Below are 18,847 nucleotides of genomic sequence, written 5' to 3' on the forward strand. Positions count from 1 at the left end.
TTGGCAAATTCCCCATAGAAAGAAAGAAAGAGGAACAAAAGAATAATAAAGGCACCTCAACTTTTCTTCATTTATGTAGGACAGTCTTATAATATGCATCCAGATATCCTCCAGTCACACAAGCTGAAAATTGTTCCACTTTACTGCAGTTCTGTAACCATATGGGAACCAATCCTGTCTGTGTTCTGTGCACATCTAAAATTCCTGCGGAATGACCTGCTGTGGGAGTGAGTTACCAGTGACCCAGGGCTGTGGCGGAAGGAGGGTGCAGGTGGTGGGGGAGAGAGCCCAGGGCTGGGGCAGCAGGGGGGTCCGGCGAGGAGCCCAGGGCTGGGACAGGGGGCAGCCAAAATTTTTTTTGCTTGGGGGCGGCAAAAAACCTAGAGCCGGCCCTGCCTACAGCAAGAGGACCGTACCAATGCTCTAGCATCAGAGTGTGTGTGTCTAAAAAAAATACTGTGCTGGGGGGGAGATGCTCCTTGCTATGTGATCAAGTCCCTCCCCAAATCTGTTTCCCCATTTGTGAGATGGAGAGAATACTTGCCTACTTTACTTTGTTCTTACAACTCCCTGTTAAGTGCTTTAACATCCCCCTGCACCTCTGTGCCTCCCTAAGTATTAAGAGACTCTCGTGAGCCCCACTGGAGACAACTAAGTGGTCATGTGACTGCCTAGTGTCTACTGCAAAACTGTCATGAACCCTGAAGAAAAAGTGGTGAATCATTTCTGGGGACACTGACTCCTAATGCTAAATCCCTATTGGCTTGGGCAGCAGGTTACAGTATTTGGCTTTTATATTTCGGCTAGTGGAAAGAGCTAGAATCGCAACACACATACCCCACCTCTGTCTGGGGAGCTAGCTCCCTGAGAGCTTCATTGAGACTGGCTGAGGAACATGCACAAGAGTACAGGATGCTCGCTTGCTGGGTTTGCAGCAATCACACCCCTCGCTCATGATCGTGTCATGAGCTAAAAGAGTGTGAGGAGCTGTTGTATAGTTCCCATCACCAAGTACAATCCCTCATGCAAACAAGAGTGTTGTTAGTCTTGGCAGAAATCAAGAAATTAAAAAAAAAAAAAGACAGTAAAAACTGAACTACTTCCTAGAGGTTGTGATAAAATGGGAAGTTTCTGCAAGACTTTTATGAAGCATAGGCCTCTGTACACTGCATTGCTACCTACTGAATAAAAAATGGTTAATACTGCTCTTGGAACGGTCCAGGAGACCTTGTGTGGGTGTGACCTTGCTGTCTGAGGGGAATTAATACTGTCATTAATGGGCCCCTTCCATCTTAAAGCTCAAGGCCAGAAGTCTACACTGCAATGAAACAGCCCCAAAGCCTGAGCCAGCTGGCGTGGGCCAGCTGTGGGTGTCTAATTGTAGTGTAGACATATGCATAGTGACTCTTCCTACCCAAAAATGCTCATGTTACATATTGTGCTTGTCACCTATTCCAAGCTGTGTATTTTGGGAGTGTGACTGGGAGCAGGGGCTCGGTCAGAAACTCACTGTAACAGTCACTTCCCCATCAGTCATATGACAATAATACCTACGCATCGCTTACTGTCCAGCTACAGACCTAGGACCCAGTCCAGTCTTGGACTCTGCCTTGAAGACAGAGTAATACCTCCTTGCAGAATAGCTAGAGTTCAGCATTCCCTCCCTGTAGTCTAGAATGAACTGCTGATTGGTGGGGGAAACTGGCCAATTAGAATGAAACCTACATTCCAGTTTAGCCCAGAATTAACCTAAATATTTAATAGGATTAGCCAGAAGCTTTGGACTGAAACAAAATAACACACTGGCTTCCAGTGACCCTTGCTGAACAAACGCAAAGCCAGAAAGCTCTGCTGATGTTGTCCTAGGTTTTGTGGGTTGGCTGTTTAATTGGAATGATGCTTTACCCCAATCTCATCCTTCCTGTGGGTTACTTATGTCCTTTTAAAGAGACATCAGTCTTTGTTGAGCGAGCAACTCAAAAGCACTTTAAACTATGCTAAGAGGCTAGTTTTTCACATTCTCCCCAGAAGCTATCCTTATTTTGGAAAGGAAGGAACAGATCTCTGAGACGTGGAAATCTTCCCCTTTAAATATCAGTCACTCAACCAAGCTATGCCTTTCTAGGATGAAATAAGAGAAATGAATTCGATCCCTCCAGCTCTCTTCTGAACTCCCTTCACTTTGTCCACATCTGTCTGGAGTAGAACCCAGAACTAAAGACTATATTGCAGATAGTCTCCCAAAAGTATTACTGGGATGGGCTAGCCTCTCCTTGCACCAATATGTGATGCTCATCCAACCCCAAATTGCACTGGCCTCTTCTCTTCCCTCCCCCTCCACCCCCCATATTATGCTGAATGTTCATGTTAATTGGACAGACAGATATTCTGAAAGTTGTTTCAGGTATAGTGAAGCTGCATTGGCTTGTGGCAAAGAACTATGGCTCTGCAATGTCTGTCTTAGTACACAGGACAAATAGTGGAAATGTTTCACAGGATTCTCTTACCCATCTGGTGTCTCCCAAACATAAGCTCCAACACACTCTTTCTGTGATCCTCTGAAAACCAGACTCTACACACTGTGGTATGGTCATCAAATGCCTCTTGCTCTCACTCTTGTATTGTCTGTACTACTCTGGCCTGCATCATCAAACTGCTGCCTGAGGTGCTGGAGCCTGCGCTACTGGTACCTACATCCAGAGGCTTGTCATCACATTGTACTGAAAATGGAAAGGTGCATTTGCAGGCACATCCTTGTGACAAGTTTGACTGCCCATCTTTTAAGGGACCCTGAGCAAAGACATTAATTCGTGCAATTCAGCAGCATACAGCTTGAGGTCTGTATCGTCCTGCATGATTAAGGGTTCTCCTATTCACACAGGTGACTGGCTACTGGGTTGGGTTGTACAAGGCTGGCATGACCTAAATTCCAAGGCCAGAAGGGACCACTTTGATCATCTAGTCTGACCTCTGTATAACACGCTGGCCATAGAGTTGCCCCAAAATAATTCCTAGAAATTCTTTTGGAAAAGACCTCTTTGACATGATCTTTCAAACAAGGCTCTTGACCCCTTTTTTGACTGTCTACAGGCCCATAGGGAGAAAGGAAGAGAGCTCTGGGGGAGTAAGGAGGTAGAATGGGCATACAGAAAGAGCTGGACAAGATTCATTTCAAAGCTTAGCGGTGTCCTCTGTGGATATGGAGTTGGAGCCTCAGCTGATTACATATAAATAGTGATGGAATTACAAGGCTCCTAGCTGGTTAAATCCCTTCTGTGACTGTGGGCTTGTCTACACTTACATTTTATAGCACTCTAACTTGCTGGGTCGGGGGTGAAAAATCACCCCCCTGAGCGCTTTAAAGCGCTAGTGTAGACAGGCTCAGAGCGCTGGGAGCCAATCCCCTCTTGGAGGTGTATTACCAGGAGTGCCAGGAGAGCTGTCTCCCAGCGCTCACATGCAACCATGCTCGCACTTCAAAGCACTGCCACGGGAGCACTTTGAAGTTTCCAGTGTAGACATACGCTAACAGAATTACATTGTAGGCCTCTGTCACCATCCAGGAAACTTCCACAAAGGTGGCACTTTGTCAGTGGTGGTCAGTCTGGTCCATCCTCTTCTCTGACAGTAAGGAGAACCCTTCATCCAGCTGGCCCAAACATGATCTCTACAGAACCAGCTATTATGTAGCTGGATCTCTGACAAAATGATGGCTCAGAGCTATCTCTAGTGATGACCAGTGCCCCTTTAATGCTGTCTAGAGGCTATATACTGACGTGGATTGTTGTCTTGCTTTTTTTCCCTTTAGATCCTGGAAGTGAAGGAAGATGGGGTCCGACTGTTTGAAAGTCACCAAGTATTTCCTCTTCCTTTTCAACCTTCTCTTCTTTGTAAGTATTCTTGCCTCTGTGGGAGGGCTTGAGATGAGCAACTCTGAATTAAGGGGTGGGCAGAAGGGACTATATATAGCCTCAGATGTGGACCTTTAGACTTCAGACTAAGCTAAAATTTAGTATAGGTGCCCACTCCAAAACGTCATTGACCCTGATGCCCCTTGTGGCTTTGTGGCTTCCAGCTGTAGACACTCCCATCCCCCTTCCCTGGCTGAAATAGACCGATTGCCCTATTCCACATACCCTGCCTGCTGTGTCTAGTGCCTACAGCCTCCTCTGTCAATGGAAAGGGGAAAGTGGGCCTACTTCGCTTCCCTGGAAATTTGCCATTATTGCATTCCTTTTTCTGCCACATCTGAAGCAGCAGCAACAGGATTGCTACAGAGCGGTGAAGCCACAAAACCTGCGGAGTCCATTGCAATCTTCCTCTTCTAAATAGTTCAGGCAGGCTTCACAGAACCATCATAATTTCACTTCAAGTCCCAGTGGCTGGTTTTGATTTTGAAAAAGCTGAATCAGTCCCAAGTTTTCCATTTGAAGTGGAATTTTTGAGGGGCTTGGGTGCAGGCTTGACTGTGGGATGAGGAGGCTTGGATTTTGGGAGGGGGGCCCAGTGTGAGCTGCTTCAGAATCCCTGATTGGTGCTGGCTCGCTTGGTTTGGGTGAGGATGGGAGGGTCTACGTCTGGCATATATTCACCTGAGTGTTTGGCCCCAACTTCTCCTTCAATCACCGCTCTTCCCCACAAAACTCCTCTTATGTTTGTTTTAATGGCTGGGATATCTGTGCCCTTCAGGGCTCTCCTCAGGCTGATCTAAATTGTAAGTCACGCTGGGATTGTTCTGACTCTCTCTCAAGGTGGTACCACTTGTAGTAGAAAGAGAGCCTGAGAGTATGTCTTGTATCAGAGGCCTGATGTGAGGCCTGAACTAAAGTAGTGGTCAAAGCCTCTGATACAAGACTTCTGTCTCAGGCTCTCTTTCTACTATACCACTAGGGTAGGGAAGCCTCAGGGAGTCTTCTCTAGAAATGCTGTAGCAGTGCAGCCGCACTACTCTCTTGCTTCAGTGTAGACACTCACTACAGTGATGGGAGGGATTCTCCCATTGCTCTAGTTAATCCACCTCCCTGAGAGGTGGTAGCTAGGTTGACAGAATAATTCTTCTGTTGATCTAGTGCTGTCTATGCTGGGGATTAGGTTGGCTTAACTATGTTGCTCGGGTGTAGATTCTTCACACCCCTGAGCATAGGCACCGACTTTCCAATGTGCCGGAGAGTGCTTGGCCCCCTCTCCACCCTATTCCACCCCCTTCCCTGAGCGTGCCATGTCCTCGCTCCTCCCTCCCAGGCTCCTGCATGCCATGAAACAGCAAATTGCCACGAGCGGGAGGGCAGGGCACTGAGCCACAGGGCCTGCTGGCGGGCAGAAAATCCTGGGTGCGTGCAGGGAGCTGATCGGGGAGCTGCCTGTGGGTGCTGAGCACCCACCATTTTGTGCTCCTGAGCAACGTAGCTGGGTTGATCTAACTTTAGTGTAGACCTTGCCTCAGACTCCAGCTTTCCCCTATTCTCCTGTGATGGTTAAACTCTGCCTGTCTCTCTCAACGTTGCTGAATATGTACGACAGAAGCCTGGTAAAATGAGAGCTTTGCTTTCCAAGCTTATCCTCTGACTGTGGCTTTACTCCTCTACCCCACACACTGTCATGCCTCGAGCTGTGCTATGCTGCAGCCTCCTGGAGTGCTGGCCTTGATGTTGCAACTGGGACACATCTGGATCTGGTTTCCTTCAGTTTGCTATGCTAGCTCTTTCCCTGCCATGTGTTTCTGTTGCTTCCCTCTCGGAGTAGCCAGGATTCCAATTAAAGACTGCTAGGGACCAAAGGTCATGGATGTTCTTAGCATACCCGAGGAGAGTCTTAAAGGGCCATCCGAGCTTTGAGGGGACTGGTTTTAATCTAGGTTAGTGAGGGGGGAAAAGTCCTACAGGATTGTATCTGGCTCTTCTGCCAATGCACACTTGTTCCCTGGCTTATCTGTAATTGCCCATCAGTTTTGAGGGGATGGGTTAGGATTTTGTTGCTCCCTTACCTGCCCATAACAGAAGGTATTACCCGGTTTATGGCGTGATACAACAAACTATCCTTTACAACCTCCTACTCCTCTGGGGATGGATGGGGTGAGCTGGGGTCCAGGGGGACCCTAAAGTTATTAAGAGATTTGTGACTTTCAGCTACTTTTTAGGCAGGTTCTGGTTTGCATTCAGCAAGAATAGCAACTTGTGGAGGGGACAGAACCCCCTGGATCATGGGGAGAGGTACCCTGGGACTATCATCCTGGTTCCAGGGATTGGGGCATTTCCTGTGTTCAGTGTAACTGTCTCAAAAAAGTGCAGGTAGGAAAATAGGGGATTAATGTGGCTTTCTTTTCTCCCCTCTTATTTGTTTCAGGGTCTCTTTGTGGGGGTTAGGGGAGCTGTGGGGTAACCAAGTTGTGGGAGTCTTGGTCGTAAATAACCTGCCTTCCAGAAGCCCTGCTTACCATTCCTGTGGAGATGGTTCTCTCCAACAGGAGAGGGAGGAGAGGCTGCATGTCTTACAATAGCTTGCAGTGCTGTCTTGCCCTATAATAACCCTGCTTATCTTTCCCTTGCTGCTGCTGAATGTTTGAGTGGGGATTGCAAAGTCTCTTTATTCCACACCCTCTCCCTCACTTCCTCCCTCCCCCCATCCCACGATTCCCCTTCCCAGCCAGTAAACCAGTGTTCCTGGGGAGCCCCCATGGGATAGCTCTAAGTTGGCAGGGGGGAGGGTGGAAGGGGGCAGAGCCAAGCTGCTCCTTCAAATTGATCCACAAACTGCAAAGTATTTTCCCACATTTTGCACGGAAAGAGGTCGAAAGATGCTGCGGGGTGGGGGTAGGGGGAGCGGCTGATGCTGGAATTCTGCAGCAGGGTTCTCAGGGACCTTGGGCCTCCTCTGGCTGGCTGCAGGTGACGGGAAGCAGCTGTTCTCTGGGCAACTTTCATCTGCTTCTTCTCCTGTGACGTTTCAGACAAATGCTGTTGTTTGACTTAGTACTAGGCCTCTGCCCAATGAAAAGCTGGGCTGCAGTGCTGAACTAGGGGCAATGAGTTAGGAGGGGTATTGACCAAATGAGGTCTGCACATCCCTCCCTGAGCCAGGCAGGATCCATTGAGGGCCCCATGTAAGTAGTAAAGGTACTACCCTACCATCTAGAGGGGTATTTGCTCTGGGGTCAGTTCTGAAGCAGGAGAGCCAAGCAGTATCCCCTGCAATTTGTCCTACTCTGTAGTGGTGATGGCGAGGGGGGAGGAGGTGAGAAACTATCCCAAAGCTGCTGTGTCCCTCTAGAAGTGTCCTCCATTTGGGGGTGATGCTCTCCTTAGCACAAGGATTCAGAGCAGACTTCTGTCTAAGCTGTGCCATGTGGGTGCACGTTGGTGGGAAGAGGGGACTTGCATTAATGCTCAATGTGCCCATGAGGCAACATGTGGGAGGTGGGAGCTGGAGGCTTTTCCCTTAGAGTAACTCAAGGACTGGATGGAGATGCCTTATACAAAGCATGTATCACAGTGAGATGGATCCACTGTGAATACTCAAGTCTATGGACTTTAATGCCTGGGCAGCCCTATCAAGGGTGCTGAGTGCTGTTTCTGGGAGTAGCAGGCAGGGCTGGCTCTAGCGTTTTTGCTGCCCCAAGTGCACGCACACCAAAAAAAAAAGAAAGCCGCGATCGCAATCTGTGGCAATTCGGCTGCAGGTCCTTCGCTCCAAGAGGGAGTGACGGCCCCGCTGCCAAATTGCCACCGGACATGCCGCCCCCCTCTTTATTGGCGCCTCAGGCACCTGCTTGCTACCCTGGTGCCTGGAGCCGGCCCTGGTAGCAGGGGCTCTTAGTCCTAGAGACTTTTCTGTCAAGCTGAGGCTAGTGAATAACGGGTGACTGCCCTCAACCTGAAATGACAGGCACGTGCTGGGGTGGGTTTGGTTCCAGCTGGGATGGATTTGGAGTGTAAAGCTCAAGTGGTTGGTCATTCCACAGATGATCAGTGGCAATAGGAAATGCCTATCCCTGCAGAGAACTTGCATGTTAATACCTATGATGACTGACTTTTGTGGTCCTATTTGACCCATCAGCTGTAGCCATGTGATTGGCACCTCCATCCTACTGACCTGGGCTGGAGGGAACCAATGCTATGAACGTGTCAAAACTATTCTCAAATCCAGGGATCTGCAGAATGTTTGGATTTCCCCTGTGAAGTCTGAGTGTGTGCATGCAATTAAGGAGTTACAGGTCTCAACCACTGTTGGGCTTTAACTGGGTGGCAAAGGTCTCCAGGTCCTGGGGCTCTGAGCTCCCATTTGCTGTCCACTATCTAGAAAGGACCAAAGGAAGGAATATTTCCTGGTTCTGGTTTCATGGTCAAGGTCTCTAACCTAGAGTTCTTGCCTGGCTGAAATGGACTCTCTGGGCCTATCAGAAGGTGATGGCTAAAACATTAGGGGAACACTGTGCCATTCTGGCTGCTGTTTAGACACTGAAATGACACCTGTCCAGTACTAGGTGATAGTCCTAGCCAATTGAAGTAGCCCTAGGGAGACCAGGAAGGATGTGTTGGAGGCCTGGAGACCTGAGCAGCCAAGGCAGGTCACACAGCTCCACTGAATAGAGAGAGAATTCACCTGTGCTTCCTGCTCTCCTTACAGCAAATGGGAAAGACAAAAGTCTGAGTGCTTCAGAGCTAAGGCTGCTTGGAGATGGCATTGTGGGGCTGAGGTGAGGGAAGGCTGAGTCTGTATATAGTCTATGGTATGTTGCTCTCCAGGTGTGGCTTTTTTATACAGTGGATGGTGAAGAGTAGACTTGCAGTCAAGGGGAGGCCACCTACTTTAGCCATCTAGCTTCATCTCTGAACCAAGTAAGCTGGGCAAGTGGCTGCTGCTTTCACTTTGGAGTCCATGATTCCAGTGTGGATGGGGGCTCCTAGCCTCAGTCAGACTTGCTGTCCATGTTGCAGGACCATAACTTCAGCCTTATTGGAAGCCTTCGCCATGTGCAGGCCTATGCAACATAGACCCTCTGAGGACGGGGGACTGAAATGTGTGGGGAGTAGAGGAGGCGTTTCCACTGCACTGTGCAGTTCTCTGCCCTACCCTCCTCTTAACATATATGCGAGTGAGGCACAAAGTCCCCTTGAACAAAATCCCAAAGTTTAAAATCAACCCTCAGACTTGCTGGTCTGTTAGGCAGAACGTGACCTCAGTCCATCTTGACACACCACACTGTCATCCCAAGATAGCACTGAGCTGGGCCCTGTAATTATCCTGCTAAGGGAAATACAATGTGAGGCCATAATTGCCACTTTCCAGTAGGCTTGGCTTGGTGTGTCACTGAAGTGAGTTTATTTTCAATGCTGGGTAGCGAGGCTGACACTTTTCACTCTGACAGGAGCCCTGGCTAGAATCCTGTAGGGGATAGGGTTGTAGGACACACCATTGCTTAATCCATTGCAGTTCACTGATCACTGCAGTTCCCATCCACAGACAGAGTAAGAAAGATGTTGCACTTGAGCTAGTGGAAGGAGCAACCCTACTAGCTGTGTTCAGTGAATTGGCATAGACATGGAGTGGATCTGAAATTCTGTCAGGGGATAGCAATGCAGCCTGTCTCTTTCCTTTCTCCTCTCTTCCCCGCCCCTCTGTTTTTCTACAGCAGCTTCCTGCAAGCACAAGATTTGCAGACTAGAGCAAAAGGCAGACTGAACAAAGGTCGTGGATTGTCCCAGTGCCTCATAACAAATAGCGTCCCAGGAACACAACTTAGAAGTAGTTCTGGTTTTTGTCAGCAACAGCAGAACATAGGTGACACCCCAAGATCACTGCTCCATAAGAAAGTCATATGAATATTTTTGAGAAACTGTGGGTTAAGCAGGAGACTCTCTCTCTATCTGTAAATTCACCCATCCCTAGGAATGCCATGTTAGCTACATCCCTCTCTATCTTGCATTTTAGCTGACTCCCTGGCTTGATCTGCTGTCCCAACCCTGCCTGGGATACTGCAGTGTGCTCAGGCCCACTGGAAGAGGGCCAGTGTGGCACTTTTCCAGTATTGGGCTAAACAGAGTCCAGTTTAAGATTAAGGGTGGGCACTAATGCACACTACAAGATCCAGTCCTCCTGCCCCTTACAATGTATAGCCTTTGCAAGCTTTCCACCACTGAGGTGCAATTTCTTTCACTCTCTCCCTTGTCTGCATGTAACTTATTTGTCCCTTAATTCTGCTTTAACTTGGGTGGTGAGTTTCTTATCCTTCTTGGTCATCTGCCACCAGCACAGCTACCAAGCACCCCTCCCAGCCATGCATTGCTGTCCCCTAAGCAAGGAAATGGAAAGCAGATTCTTGTGGGGTGTGATTACACTCCAGTTCCATGGACACCACCTGGTATGAGGCACAGAGGTGCAAGTCTGTTTGTGGCATTGGCGAGGACTGTAAAGTTACAACAGTCTTCAAAACCTATGGGAAGCAGAATTTCAGGAGCTAGCTTCTCATTTCCCTTGTTTCTACAAACCTCTGTGAACATGCTCCAGCTGGCCCATAATCTGCATCTTCCTCTCTTGGCTCATCTAGCTTTCTCTGTCCCATCCTGCAGTCTTGTCACTGTTTGGTTCAAGAGCCTTCTCGGCAGCTCCTGCCATCTGGAACCGCCTCTCTATTTTTGCCCTAAGTCTCGCGCTTCAGAACACAGCTGCAAACCTCTGTTCTGAGTGTGCCTTTTGCAGTTAAACAAATGAATGAGAGCCTGATCTGTGTGCTGCTTTAAAGGTATAGGGACTCTGCCCTCCATTTGTGCAGTGGGCTGTGATGCTGAATGGGGTATCTGGGCACTGCAGTACTAGCTGTTGGAATTAATCCAATATAAAAGATACTGTGGTACAAGGCAGGTACCTAAAGTGAGAGTTCTGTCTCAGTATAAGGGCCGGGGAAGTTGTGTGCATGTAACAAAATGTAACCACAATCAAAATGTAACCACAATCAATCTGGTGCCCCTTTATCCTCTCATCAGAAACGCCCTGCTCCAGATGAGAAATGTTACTGCTAATCCTCACCCCAGGCAGGCTGTGTGGTAGTTGGGGATGGGCTGCTGCTGCTGCTTCTCTCTGGAACAACCAGCTCTTTCTGGTCTGTGCTATCCCCAGAGTTTGCCAGCTGGTTGATGCCAGTGGAGTGTTATGGGTTTTGGTTGTAGTGTTGTCTGTTCAGTTTCCCTGTCATGTCTTGGCCCCATGCCAGAAGCTCAGCTGTCCCCCTCATGCACCATAGCTTGTGGCTTTGTTCCTTGGAGATGAACTTTCTGGTTGTGCATGTTACTCGTAGGAGCCCAAGCTCGACAGCACTGACTTCTGCATTTGATGCTTTGCACTTAAGCTAGAGTCAGCTAGACCTAGCTGATGCTCCCTTGAAGGGTCCCTATTGTAAGGCACCCCATAGGACTAGGTAGCTGGTTCCCCATCCCCGTGAAAGCACAACCCTGGATCAAGCAGCAAGGCTTTCTCTGTCCAAAAACTCCTATAATGCCTACCTGTGTGTGACACATACCTGCCTCTTGCTGCTCTTTCTGGACAGCATTGCTCTGTACTTGTATAGCTTGTGCCTTAAGACTCACTCCAAGCCTTTCAGGGCAGAGAGCCTTTTGACTGTCTGTCCCAGCTCTCCTCCCCTGCAGCACCAGGTATAACTAAAGCACTACATGAATAACCTCCAAACAGCAGAACCTAGAGCCTGTGTGCTGCTAGCTGGGACTACTTCCGGGAGTGACTATTTAATCTTGCTTGCTCGCTCTTGGGGAAGGGTGTGTGATGGGAGGAAGGGTGGGAACAGTGGGACACTTGCTGTTTAGCCCTTAGCCACCAGTCCCCCACTCCCTGTTTTGTTCTGTTTGTTTTTAATTGGTGACTTTCACCCTTCTTGCTCTTTCAGATCCTGGGTGCTGTGATCCTGGGCTTTGGAGTGTGGATCTTAGTCGACAGAAGCAGTTTCATTTCAGTTCTGCGTAAGGCCATGATTCATTCTCCTCTCTCTTTTTATCTTCTGGTTTATATCCTGTGGGAGATCTGTCCCTCTGTGTGTTTAGCTCTTTAAATACAAAGGCGTGGGAGGGACTTTTACGGCATAGCAGCAAAGACTGGCTTCTGGCTGGCTTTTAGAAGAACATCAATAGTTAATGATCTTGTTTAGAGGGGCTGTTGGATCAGCCCAGGGATGATAACCTTAAAGTGTGCCCCATTCAGAGAAAATACTTCTAAATAAAAGCTCTTGAGAAATCCTAGATCTCTTCCCAGACATAAGCTCCAGATAAATACATTACAAGCCACGTGGCTGGACCATTGCTACTTGCTGGGCCCCCAGTTCAAATGTGTTCTTACTTTATCTAGTTACTTTCAGTGAGCCCAGAGCTGTGCAGCGAGACTGCTTCTGCCCGAATATTTAATCCACAGAGGATATGGGTCTTGGGAGACAGCAAAAGGAGCAGCTGATTCTCAAGCTGTTTGCTGAAATGCAATGGATTACACGTTCATTCATTCATTCATTCATTTTGGTTGTTAACTGGGACCTGTATTTAATTCTTAATTGGAGCTTTTTCCTCTCGCTGTTCTTAAACCCACATTCTAGTCTGACGTCCGCAGCCCCCTGCATGTGTAGTAGTAATCTCCTCACTCACAAATACCCAGTCAGGAAAGGTGACTTGGGCCTGTTCAGTGGGGTCAAGGCATTCTGTGCCAGCCAAAAAAATTGAACTAGCTTTAACTGAACCTGGACTAGGGTGGGATTTAAAGGGCTTTTGGTTAGTTGGGTAATTGTCACCCACAACAGAGGTCACATGTTTGTGGCTTTCTTGTATTTAAAGTATTGGGTATTTTTATTTCATAAGTGCTTCCCACATCTCCAGAATTGTGGATCGAGGCTGTTGTGTGAGCCTAGCCTTGCACGCAATCTACAGTGGTTCAGCTTTATTCCAGGGAGTGAGGAGTAGCAGTAGCTGCCATGCTGAATCCAACTCGCTATCCAGTGACTCTGCAGGTGGCATTGGCTACCCAGCCATGTGCCGTGCATCTGTAGAGATGTGCGGTTTGGATGCCATGAGGAGGCTTTCTGGAAAATGTCGCCTGTTGAAGGGGAGGGAGATGGACCCTTATACTAAATGCTAGAACAGCCCCAAATCATTGATGCTTGCATGATTTTACTGCAGGATCTGGGTTGCTACTTCAGCTTCTACAATGGGAAGAATCACAAGGTGGCTACAGCAATGAGGTTGTGAATGGAGATGCATCCCTTTACACTTGCAGCCAAAGGGGTTTGCTCAGGGCCTGTCTACTTGCAGCATTCCAGAAGGAAACACCTGTTCCTATTAAACTGGATGATTTAGGTCTATGATTCGAACCTCTGTTGGCACAGCACCATTGAATCATAGAATCATAAAAGATTAGGGTTGGAAGAGACCTCAGGAGGTCATCTAGTCTAACCCCCTACTCAAAGCAGGACCAACCCCAACCAAATCTTCCCAACCAGGGCTTTGTCAAGCTGGGCCTTAAAAATCTCTAAGGATGGAGATTCCACCACCCTCCTAAAACTAACAAAATGTGCAGGACACATTGACTTGACTCTACAGGCTGCTCTTTGCTCTGCTTGGCCTCAGTCTTTCTGTGTCTTAGCTCTGTTGTTTTCCATTTTACCCTTAATCTCTGCTGAATGTGCACCACAGTGCTTTAGGCTTCCTTCCTTGGGATTTCCAAACTAAGTTCTTTCTCTGCCTACTCCCCTCTTTCCTGTACATCTTTCTTCCTCCCCTCTGCTTTTAGTAACCCTACCAGAGACTGGGGAAGAGTTCTGCACAGCAGGGCATTCCAGCATGCTGGCGAAAGGGCCTACGTGTCTCTGTTCTCCTTTTGGCTGCCTGCCCAGAACAGGAAGACATGGAGCAAGGGGGAATGGAAAGCAGGAATCTCCTGCCAGTAGAGTCTGCAGAACCTTCCTTCGAGAGCCAAGATGCTGCAAGCAAGGATCCTGGGATCTTTTGAAGACTTTGGCTCTGGGGTTGGAAATAACTTTTTTTTTTTTTTTTTTTTTTTTTTTATGTGGAAATGGCCCATCAATTGCCTCCTAGCAGTAAAGCGATTCTACACGTGTTCAAAGGCCCCAGTCATGCCTGCGTTGCTACAGGGGATTTGTGGAGCTCTCTGCTAACACGCAGAGTGTGAGCTTGGACTTTGATTTAGGGCTACCCCCATAAACACTTCACCCTGCAAGGCAAACGTGTCTAGTCACAGGGCCAAGATGTGATGTCTTGATGTTACATTCAGTCCCAAAGCTGTTGACTTTTTTGGGGGGGGAGGGCAGGGGTTGTGCTAATGTTCTGGATAATATATGGTGTGGGATTGTCTCTCAGTCTGGGTTGAGAGCTGGCTCAGGCTATTCCAATGAATGACTCTGGCCTTGGTGGTTACCTGCCTTCCTCCCAGAACATTCTAGTGGAATGTGTTTCCAATGACAATTGGGTACATGTTACAGCTGTGTTTAGGGAGTGGGGGGAGGGTTGGGAAGGGAAAACTATGATGCTCTCCTGGGCCTAGTCTTGATTTAAAGCAGATTTGTTTGCTGGGACTCCCAACCTAGGAAGAGGCATCACCAAGCTTTGTAAGTCCTGTAACCTCCCTTACTGGTCACACGACATCCAGAATTCCCCAGCATCATGAAACTCTTGTGTTGCTAAATGTCTTTCTCTGGCACTGTGAGGCTCCTTATAAGGTGGTTAAACCTCCCTTTTGTCTGCCTCCCTCCCACCTCTCTATAGGGGTGGGCAGTCTGCAAGGAATAGTCCTTCCATGACCAGCATAAAGGCAAGCCTCTGTTCTGCGGCTTCTACAATTGCTATTTAAGGACCGTCGGGAAGGAAGTGAGGACTGAAATGGCAGCGGAGCCCTTCCCCTATAAGGAAGGTTACACCTTCTAAATTGGGTGTAACATAAATGGAGGCAAGGGGGCAGCATCCATTCAAGGAAAGTGCAAGGGCTGCCGGTGGATTGTGCAAGAGGAGCTACAATTAGGCACGATCTGTATTAAACATGGAATAATGTATCCTTGCACTCCTTTATACACAGCTGGCCGGCCACTGGCATCCGAGCACTACATTCAAATTGTCAAGTAACCTGAATACCGCCCACCGTGGCCAGCCAACACCCGGCAAGCCAATTGGGTGTCTGTCTGACACACAGTCTCTCTCCCTCTCCCTCTCCCTCCCTCCTGGTCCTTCACAGTATTCCCTTCCTGCAAATGGATGGGAAGAAACTAGAGTGGAAACTGGACAAGAGTGTTTATAAAGTTGGATTTTTAATGTGAAAAGGCAGATGAAAGAGGGAGTACTTTGGTAGGAAAAGGGGTAGAACTTCCCCCAACATTCAGTTATTGAATATTAAGAATTTTGGAAATAGTGATGAGGTAGACAGGTGGGGTTGCTCCTGCCCCATCTCTAGGAGTACCAGTGTCTGCTCTCTGAGTCTTAGTCAGGGAATTGTAAGTGAGACACGAAGCTAAGGTGTGACTAGTCCTTTACTGAGATTTACAAGCAGGCTGAATGAGTAACTGCAGGTTCAAAAGTGTTTGTGAGAAGGGAGGCAACCTTTCTACCCACAGACAAACTTTTCTGTTCAGGTTTTGTCTAATGCCCCTGTCAACCGTCCTGCAGCCATGGATATGGGCCTTTAGTACCTGCACAAGCATTAATCAAAACACTTGGCTGTAAGTGCTTGTCTGTTGATGGCTGACTCTTCCCCTCCCTGTCTCCTACAGAGACTTCATCTGAATCGCTAAAGGTTGGTGCATACATCCTCATTGGAGTTGGGGCAGTCACCATGCTGATGGGGTTCCTGGGCTGTGTTGGAGCAGTCAATGAGGTCCGATGCCTCTTGGGTCTGGTGAGTGAATCACTGCTGCCTTTACTCCACCTCCCCAACTTCTCTTCAGGTTATGCCCCTATCCTCTGCTTCTCCCTGGCTCAGTGATCTCCTTGCTGAGAGTGATGCAGGAGTGAGCCAGTGTCTGGGGACTGGAACCATCAGCAGGGCAGCCTCAGACTGGTTGGGGCTTTTGTTTACTATCTTGGCTACCTTCTCCCTTCTCTGCAGTGTATATTTTTCTCTCCCCATCTCAGTAACCAATTATGCAGAAAAGAAATTTCCTCAGTGACCTCTCCCTGCCTCCATCCTCCTTGCAGCCCTGAGAGAACAAGACTATGTGCCAGAAGCGATGGATAAAGGGGGTGGGTGTGAGAAGAGACGAGACTTGCTTCCTGCTGCAGTGCAGGTGTAATGGGATGTGGGGTGCAATCCAGGCTAGCAGGGCTGTCCTTAAGATTTATGGAGCCTTATGCAGTAGTATTAAACTGGTGCCCCTTTGCCCGACTTGAGGCACAGCCATCGCCCCCGACCCGTGGACCCCCAGAAGAACCTCCCCCCCCCCCTCCCGACCCCCACCCAGCCTCGTACGCAGCACACACCGCAGCCGCCCGGGGCCGAGGGGGCGGGGAGGGGCAGCAAAGGGTACCAAGCTGCCCGGCCCCCCTCCCCGTGGTGGGAAGTGGCAGGTCCCCGCCCCCACCCCCCCCCCCCCCCCCCCCAACCCTCTCCCTCACTCGGAATGCACCGCGCTGGCACATTCGGCTCTGTGAATACGGCCCCTGCCTAAGGAGACTGCAGCACACATTGGGTGTGCAGGAGCTGACCCGCTCTTACCTGGTGTCCCAAATTTTCAGGTGCCCTACACCGCTGCATATGCTGCAGGCTAGTAAGGGGTTGTCTCCACTTCCTTGTAATCCTAGGTGCCTTACAGTACTTTGCTGCTCACAGCCTGGGATGCTCACAGCCAGCCTACAAGCATGCATGCCACACCCTTGAATGTCTGGGTGCTGTGTAGCCATTCCCGGTTCAGCAGCTCTGACCCGAGCTGCCTGTCTACAGGCTCACTTTGGCTTCCGCTGGCCTTGGTTACAACCAGGAATGTGACCCCAGTGCACTCCCAGTCTCTATTCTCTTCCCCTGCACCTTCCCCCCCAAAAACCCAACCCAACAACATTGTGCTGTGCAATGCCCAGCCTTCTCCTGGATGGCTCAGATAAATTTTTGTTGTTGTTGTTGTTCCTTTAAACACACAAAATCACATCACAGCTTATTAACTTAACTAAAGTCTCCTCCATTCCATGGATTGGTAAAACTGACTTTAAAAAAAAAAAAATCATTCTGAGCACACCTGCTGAGGAGAATGTCCAAGGCCGTGCCACATAGCCACCCCTCAATCTGGTGCCAAGAGCAACTGCTGCCCTCGAGGCCCAGGGCTGGAATGTGGGGGAAGAGAGGTCTGAGCCTCAGCATGTTCTGTCACATGCAGACACTGTAATTGGGGCTCCCCTACCTACCAAACTGGCTCATCTCCCCGCTGTGGAGTCTGCTCCTGCCAGGCCCAGCAGCTAGCCTAGTGGTGGAGGTAGAGCTGCAGGCCATGGCTGAAGTGTATTGGGCAGCTAACTCTAGCTAATTCTGTTAGCTCTTCGTTTTCATGATCAGCCAGGAATCTCCAGACTGAATGCTGCTTACTCCTGTATGAAAGGCCTGTATTGTCAGTATTTGCCCTGAGCCCTACTGAGGCTGCTGCCCATAGATGTAGATTTGCTTGGGGAGCCAGCAGAGTTAACACCTTCTCTTCTGTTTGTTTTCTAGTACATCACCTGTCTGCTGTTGATCCTCCTAGCTCAGGTTGCTGCCGGACTGCTCATCTATTTCCAGCGAGATGCAGTAAGTTTCACTTCCCTATAAGCCTTCAAGAGACACAAGGGTTGGTACTGGGACAAAGACCTGCAATACATTCCTCCTTATCCTATCTGGCTTGGGGCTGGAAGCTCTTACTTTCCCAGCCTGGTTATGTCATGTGCAGGCAATGCAGTCAAGCTCTCTCCCCATCCAAGCTATCTCAACACCATACGGAATCTGCCCTGTTGTCCAGTCTGTCCCAGTGTGCCTGCCAGGCCCAGCAGCACCATGTACCCAAGGACTAGGAAGTTCCTTATTTTATTTTATTTTTTCACCCATGGGTACCATCAGAAGTACCAAACCCTTAACTTGTGGTCAGGGGCGGCTCTAGGCACCAGCAAAGCAAGCACATGCTTGGGGCAGCCCATTTGCAGGGGCGGCAGCCGGGGGATCCAGGATGGGAGCTGAGAACCAACAGGGGGCCCTGGGAGCTGTAGTTCCTTGGTTAGCTCCCTGCCTATAGAGCCAGCCCTGGAGCAGGGAAAGAACTACATTTCCCAGCATTCCCTTGGCCACTACCAACAGGAAAGGGGGGGAGGGAGTGAGGAAGCTGAGACCTCATGCTGCAGCCTGCTTTGAATGGAGAGCTGCACTGTGAGTAGGGATTCCATGTTTTAACATTCAAAAAATAGGACACTCCACGGGGAGGGAGGGTAGCCCCACCCTGCCCCCATCCACTCCCTCCCACTGCCCCCCACAGAAACCCCAACCTATCCAACCCCCCTGCTCCCTGTCCCCTGATTGCCCCCTCCCGGGACCCCACCCCCATCTAAGCCTCCCTTCTCCTTGTCCCCAACTGCCCCCTCCTGAGACCCCCGCAACTTCCCCCCCTAGGGCCCCACCCCCTACCTGTCCCCTGACAAACCCCTGGGACTCCCATGCCTATCCAACTGCTGCCTGTCCCTTGACTGCCCCCCCGGAACCCCCTTCCCTTTCTCCAACCCCCCAGCCCCCTTACCGTGCCACTCAGACCAGCGTGTCTGGCTTCGCGCACGCCAGACATGCTGCTGCATACATGCTGCCGTGCTCCCCTGCGGAGCCACAGCCCTCCCCCCCCCCCCCCCCCCCCCCCCCC

At 49.5% G+C, this 18,847-nt stretch overlaps 1 protein-coding gene across 1 annotated transcript in view; it reads left to right on the plus strand.

Moving 5' to 3' along the window:
- The window catches only part of CD82 (CD82 molecule), a 68,004-nt gene that overhangs the window by 30,939 nt on the left and 18,218 nt on the right, over positions 1-18,847 (plus strand). The window contains exons 2-5 of the mRNA XM_024214561.2: positions 3,809-3,890; positions 11,894-11,966; positions 15,761-15,885; positions 17,683-17,757. Of these exons, the coding sequence (XP_024070329.1) occupies positions 3,828-3,890; positions 11,894-11,966; positions 15,761-15,885; positions 17,683-17,757 (336 nt within the window). The 5' untranslated portion in view covers positions 3,809-3,827. The remainder of the gene's footprint in view (positions 1-3,808; positions 3,891-11,893; positions 11,967-15,760; positions 15,886-17,682; positions 17,758-18,847) is intronic.

This window comes from Terrapene carolina, unplaced genomic scaffold, assembly GCF_002925995.2.
Source record: "Terrapene carolina triunguis isolate 2854851 unplaced genomic scaffold, T_m_triunguis-2.0 Scaffold96, whole genome shotgun sequence".
In the NCBI taxonomy this organism is placed as follows: domain Eukaryota; kingdom Metazoa; phylum Chordata; order Testudines; family Emydidae; genus Terrapene; species Terrapene triunguis.